The sequence below is a fragment of the Orbicella faveolata genome, unplaced genomic scaffold, assembly GCF_042242905.1.
Source record: "Orbicella faveolata isolate gen_17 unplaced genomic scaffold, um_ofav_v1 contig_24, whole genome shotgun sequence".
Taxonomy (NCBI): Eukaryota; Metazoa; Cnidaria; class Anthozoa; order Scleractinia; family Merulinidae; genus Orbicella; species Orbicella faveolata.
The window spans coordinates 5,420,978-5,428,270 of NW_028301552.1; the positions used below are offsets into that span (position 1 = coordinate 5,420,978).

Sequence of the window (7,293 nt, forward strand, 5' to 3'; positions counted from 1 at the left end):
ATCTAGACTGCGGTCACTATCGATTTAAGCCAATCATATTCGCACCGCGTGAATTTGATAGTTTCCAGTCCTTGCGAGACACAGCCATATGATAATAATACGTTTTTTTTTGAGACGAAGGACCATAGTTAATAGAGAGGACTGGTTATGAAGCGCAGCAAACATCAAAGGAAAAAACAAATATGCCAAGATTTATGTTGGAAGGTCCTCGACCGTGCCCAATCTTTTGTTTTGCGCTCGTGCTCTATGTATGAATTACGTAACCAATACGTTTCTGTTGGTTAGTTCCTCGGTACAGAATAAACAACTATTGTGTCTTGTGCACGGTCGAAGCCAAAAAAAGTGAACAAAAACATACAACAAAGAATTTTGTCGTTTTTCATAACCATTCCCCTCTGTTAGCTACGGAAGGACTAACGATTTAAACATCAGCGTAACTAACTCCCTCCCTTTATCAACTTCAAGTTCAGATAAATGAACTTTAAATTTGTATTGCCGCCGTCATATTTAGACGAGTTCTCAGGCAAAACAAGCAAACTATCTATTTAAGCTCTAAATATTATATTAAGAAGTAAGCAGTGTTGAAACTCAATCTCAGGTTTCTTCAATTCAATAGCTGTTGTTATTATTCACATCCAACAGGTCCAGCGTCAGTCAGCTGGTCACGCTCCACATAGACTCAAAACCAATTTCTGTTCTCTGTCACATGGGAGATTTTGGATGTGGAGATGGAGGATGGACACCGGTCATGAAGATTGACGGCAACAAGGTATCACATTCACCTCTCTACTCGCACAGGCCAAGAATCATGATCTGTAAAAGTAAAATGGCTGCTTACAGGTGGAATGAAATGAACTCGCTATTCTTGATGGGATTTAGCAGGAGTAACTCAGCTCAGTTAGTCGAGATTCTCAACATAATGCTTAATGTTTCTCGCAATCCTTTGGTTTTGCGGATTCGTCTAGACAAGAAAATTGTTTACAACAAAATGTTATGTTTACGAAGTCATCAAAACAGTACTCTGTAAGAATTCCAAAGTTAGATGATTAAATGAGCATCATTCTTTATATACGAGAGGCATTTTATATTTTAAAATGAACAGAACATTTATACTTTTTCTCCTCAGAGTACATTTCATTATAACTCGTCTTGCTGGAGTGATAAAAGCGAATACAACCTTCTCGGAGGGGAGACTGGGTTTGACTCACAAGAGACCAAGTTACCGACCTACTGGAACACATCCTTCTCCAAGATCTGTCTTGGTATGAAGATCGGCCAACAGATCAACTTCACTGTCATCAACAAACAGGCCAACTCTCTGTACCCACTGATCGCTGACGGGCAATACCGCAACACCTCACTGGGTCGTAACACGTGGAAGTCACTGATTGGTTCACAAGCCTCCTTACAGGTCGGCTGTGATAAGGAAGGATTCAATACTGCAGGTAGCGCAAACGGCTCGTCTAAAGCAAGAATCGGTTTCCTAGGTAACGATGGAGACGAGTGCGACACCCCTGACTCGAGAATCGGGTTTGGTACAGGAGGATATCATGATGACTCCAACACCTGTGGAAACGAAGCTTCATGGTCACCAGATAATGGCGACAAACACATCAAAGCTATTGGTTACATATTAGTGCAGTAAGAAGGAACTGATGAAATGAAGTCAATATCCATTACCTAAATCAATTTACTCAAAACACATTAAAATCACGTCAGTTCCATATTTTTAATCCTACTTAGCATGGACTTTAGTTTTGAGCGTGAGGCTGAAGGGATGGGTCTCTTTTGGCCGACCATATTTTTTTCCAAAAGAGTGCACTCAATAGGCTCGTAAGGCATCGGAACTTGCAAATAATCACGTGACATTTTCGTTGTTATACACCTTAATGATGTCATCTTCCGCCGACAAATCCAAAAGGAATATGAAGATTTAACAAACTGGAATGATTTGATCATTAAGATCGCTACAAAATACAAAATCTCTCCAGAACATAAATTTAAAATTTTGAAACACTAAACTTGGATACAACACTGCTTACCATAGACACGTCAGATTATAAGGGGATTGGCCAAACAATTTAAAAAGAAATTTTTGGGCATTATTTGCTACCATTGTTGTTGTGGGAGTACGCGGTGGCCTCATGGTTAGTGCGGCTTGTCTCCGGATCGCGAAGTCCGGGTTCGAGCCCTGGCCTGGGGCATTGCGTTGTGTTCTTGATGAAAACACTTTACTCTCACAGTGCCTCTCTCCACCCAGGTGTATAAATGGGTACCGGTGAATTTATTGCTGGTGGTAACCCTGCAATGGACTAGCATCTCATCCAGGGGGGAGTAGAAATACTTCAAGTCACTTTTTGCTACTGAAACAGGAGGTAAGCTCCGGCCTGATGAGCCACGTGGTTTTACCTACACACCTACCTTAATTGTTGAAAAAGAATTGTAGTATTGATCCAACAAAGAAGAAGTGCTGAAAATGCTGGAAACTGTTGCCAGCCACCTTGAATCCCGTGTATAAGCTAAGAAGACTGAACAGTTTATGGCTGACTTATGAAACGTTCGCCTTTTTAGTAAAGAAAATAACCTTATTATTGTCCGTCTTAGGACGTAAATCGCTGTTGAAATAAGGAGGTTTTCATTTTCTAGATTAGCTATTCATTTGTTGGTTTCTTTGACTCACTGAAACACAAGATGATTTGATTGACATTACCGAAATAGAAAACATTTTCCCTGTTTTATTGAGTTGTAGTGGAATTCTACTTGTAAACGAAGTTCCACAAATGGAGCAATCAGGTTGGCTGAGCTATCCTATGATATTATCTTTTGATAATTCTATAACATAATTTAAGGACAAAGGCCGACTCCGGAGATCTAGAGTCTCCCTTTTATTCAGAACAATCCATGCTTGTACTTGTTACATAACCTTTGGTCTAAGTTTTTCTGTATATATGCTAATGTAATTTATGATCTTTGTATGTAGTAATTTATATTGCTCTTGTCGTTTTGTTTTGGCCAGTTAATTTTGGAACCATATCTAAAATTTGGAAAGTAAATGGTTTCGACTCTGTTTCTTCGATCGAGAGAAATAAGGCAAATGAGACTTGTGCGCATGCGTGATTCTGCATAAAGTGAACTGCGCAAGTCTTTGCGTGGATATGGTTTTCTAGCTCGTGATGGTTTGACAGTTGATTGATGTTTCCAAATGATCAGGTCACTATAAAAGAATGCGAGCTGAGTTTCTGAGTCAGAATTGGGAATTTTAGTGACGATTAGGGTTCAATGGTCAATTGGAGCAATAATAAAGCAGTTCAATCTACTTTGAGAGTTACTGGTGAGACTTGTTTGCGTAGTAAATAGAAAGCAAGCTAATTCCCCATGATTTTTTTCTTAATGTATCCATTATGATCTTGATCTTCGCCAAGAAGAAGTTTCTGTTCTGTAAGGGTACTTTTCTTGTAAGAGAAGCCGAGAGGTTGCTGACATTTAACGAGTACCCTAAGAGTCAATCACGCCCAAGGCTGACAATTCTAATATATAGATTAAGGCCAGCCTAAAAACGCAGCTCCTGGGCCGGTTTGTTCAGAGCCCGATTAAGCTAACCCATAAAAAGGTAGAATTTTGATTTCATGTAACTTTGCGGTGAGGTTTTCTGTATATTGTTCGGCCTTCTGTTTTGAGTTTTAACAGGAGCCATAATCGGGGAGGGAGACCCTAAGCGCGCGCCATTTCAAGTATTGGGGTTGTCCCCATGATATGGGACAATAATTCTATTTATTGAATCCATTTTGAAATCACTGGTTATCCTTGCAATCTGATTGGCTCTCAGTGGTGCGATTTATTCACGAATCGCACTATTTTTTGCTCTAAATCGCATCTTTTTCTCAGCCAATGAGAATGGGACAGTAAAACAAAACAACCAATCAGATTTCAAGATTAATTTAAAGTAATCAATAAAATTTCAGGAAAATGAAAGACAAAAGGCCATTGTGTGGAGAATTTAGCAACTACTAGTCTATTGCCAAAACTTTGTTGTTATTGTAGTTTTTTTTCCAAAAAAATTAACGAATTTAATTAATTACAGTTTCTAAATGACGATTATGAGCTCCTTCAGGGTGAAGACCTACTTTAATGGAAGTTTCCAACTTTCAGTGCCTATTTTGACGAATATTTTGGCGAGTTTTCTTCAACATCCGCTCAAGATCCGTATGATACCGAGTCCAGTAAAACATAAACAAACGACAATCACACAACAACAAATTCAGAGCCATCTCAAGAAGGTAGATGTTTCCAGGTTTCCGGTAGTTTCAAACGAAGCAACAAAAGAGCTCAACTCTGTCGCTGTGAATAAACATAGTCAAAATATATCACACTGCACAAAATAGTGAATGAACGAACGTCTTACGAAGCCCGTGCCAGTCCCGCCATCTTGGAAATATCTCGAAACAAATGGCGCCGCAAGAACTTGACAAGGTCCTGAGTATTGAGTCCTACGCCGAGGTCACAAAAAGAAACGGAGATGATAACGAGCTGGACTCCCTTAAAATCATGCCATTGAACGGTATTTAAAAGGAAAAAAAACGTACTATCCACTGGGCATCGTGCACTCGCGCGACTTTCACAACCCAAAAGAAATCGATCGCAGAATTACACAGGATATGCACCTTTAAATTCCTTCTCCAAAGACAATGAAAAGTCTCAGCCTCAACCACAGAGGAAAGGAAGGCCTTCCATAATTGATTCAGGCGACGAGAATTGAACTTTATCCCTGAAGTACACTATTTTCGTTCTGACTTCAGAACTGCTTGCTTCTTTGTCATCCTCGAATGAGTTTTCGTCACATGACATCGTTTTGCATACCAAATGAGACGTAAAGGCGTTCCCGGTTCCGCTTTTTTTTTAACAAACCGGCTACTGGAACAAAACACCAAAAATCTAAATTTAAGGCGATAAAATTGTGCGATTTCAAAATGGATTTAATAAAGTGGCAATTGAACTTCGGGTCGTGCAATTTTGGTCTGAAATCATACTTGTGATTTCAAATCGAACTCGCACTGCGCGCTCGTTCGATTTTGAAATCACGCGTATGATTTCAGACCAAATTGCACTCCACTCAGTTCAATTACCATTATTTATAACATAACTAAAGCAAAGCGCGCGCTCTGATTGTTTAATTTAGCGTCTACTATTTGCCCATGGGTGTACGCTGCTCACGTGTGTGTTAATGTTTACAAAGCAAATCTTTTGACAGACATTGTTTCCAAAGTAATGGCCGACCTTCTTCTGTCAGAAATGCGAAACTGTCTTCACAGTTGTCTGAAGATAAAACTTTATCGAGTTACTGGTGTGCGGTCGGTTGTCATGAATGAATTTTCGCGCACTTGTTTTCTCTTGTCATGTAAGACTACACGAACATTTTTTTGTGATGTAGCTCAGTAAAAGGACTTCTGTTGTTCCAATGTCTCAATGTTCTGTTATAAATCAAATGGTAAACGCCATAGCGTGCACTATTGAGTTATGGATGCACTTGGGAGGTTTGCTAAGCACTCAAGAAGCTAGATGTCGCACGCGGCGATAGCCGAGTGCGACTCTCACGCTTCTTTCGTGCTTAGCAACCTCCCGCGTGCATCCATAACTCAATAGTGCACGCTATGGCGTTTACCATTTGTTAATTTTAAAACAAATTGGGCCGTCACCTGCGGCACACGCGCGTATATGCTGCGAGAATTTTTGCGGATGTCGCGCGGGGTAAATGGGGTCCGAAATTCCCGAAATTTTTCATGTTTTTGGCCCACAACTCAACGCGTTTACGTCTGTTGGAATTTTGCTTAAGTATTTTCGTCGTAAGTTTCTCCCGTTTGAGTGAAGTAAGACAGTATCGAATTTAGGTAGGTTCCGCTGTAAGCTTATTGCATATATCGCTGACCAAGTTGTGTTCCGACTGATGCTTCTTTTACATGAGCTGTACATTACTCCACTTTAAATTTCACATATGTTGAAGATTAACAGCTTTTCCATTACACAGCAAAAAACTAGCTGGATATATTTAGATATAGCAGAGTTTCAAGACTTCATAGTTTCCTAGCTTCTCTTGCCACACGCTTGCGAAGAATTTCTCAGTCTATCGCGACCGAAAAGTAAAACAAAATAATTGCTAGTTTGAGTTTCGCTTGAATTGTAAGAAACGCTTGATGTTTCATCAAGGCTTAATAACTTTACGTCCGTAGATACTGCTCAGTTTTATTCGTGTAAAAATCCAGTAAATTCTCTGTTGTCAATGAATGAGAGCGCCCGCCGATGCGTGTTTTGTAGAGTCAGTAAACATGACAAATTGCACCGAAGTTCCGCCGCACTTTCGTGTAAAAGCGTACATCGAGGTCAAACAATAGCTATATAGTTTTTAAATATGCTTAAGATTGATAGATGTTTGAGAACATGTTAAAAGCTAAGCTGAAAATATGTGAATAGAGCAGAAATAATCAGCAAAGTTACGATGACGCTTTCTTTCATCAACTTGGAATAACGATTTCGATTTTGTTGATCGAGTTATCAAAACTCCTTGTCTATTTTCATTTTCGCAGTGTAAAACTTTACTATGCTTATGTTGAAGAAACACACATGATGTTAGTAGCCTTTTTTGCGTCCGTGAAATTTGTTGCAGCATCTCAGCAAAAAAGATAACGAAAGAAATCTTTGTCAAGATTTGTTGACAATTGAAGACACCGACTCGGACTTGAAAGTGCACGAGCTGCACTATGCAAATGAGCTAATTGTACGCGTCAAACTTTCCTTTCAAAAACTTTTCAAACTAACCAAACAAGCAGAAACAATAAGACACTATCAAAACAGGTTTTGGTTATGATTAACCATTGTCTGAGAAACTCACAAATTAACTCGATACCAGAGTAGAGAGTTTTCTTGCTATATTCTTAAGTCAGAACAAACGGAAAAACATACGCGTAAGCTTACAACTAGCGTGAGCAGATCTTATTATTCATTCCCAGCGCGAAATTGAAGTCTTGTTTTCGACCCTGAAAAACCCACCTTTTCCGTTAGTTCAGAGCATAAAACTGCATATAAGAGCCCTGGTTCGTATTCCCTGCCATCGCTGTGAAAAATCTGCAAGAGAATCTCTCAACTCTCACCATTTGATCACGCAACGTGACAACATCCACGCGAGAGCCCCTGACATGTGCGTGAATCCGCGCGGATATATGAGGTCAGAATGACGCAATTTGTTCTAGAAATAGAAAAATTGTCCCATATCATAGGTGCGCGCGAATCCCGAGACTTACG

General features: G+C 39.7%; 1 protein-coding gene across 1 annotated transcript; it reads left to right on the forward strand.

Moving 5' to 3' along the window:
* Nucleotides 1–644: 644 nt before the first annotated feature.
* Nucleotides 645–3,316, forward strand: LOC149110066 (putative skeletal organic matrix protein 5). Its single transcript, XM_089292489.1, has 2 exons — nt 645–769; nt 1,127–3,316. Exons 1-2 carry the CDS (start codon nt 707–709, stop codon nt 1,643–1,645), a joined length of 582 nt encoding a protein of 193 aa, XP_089148615.1. The 5' UTR covers nt 645–706; the 3' UTR covers nt 1,646–3,316.
* Nucleotides 3,317–7,293: the final 3,977 nt, after the last annotated feature.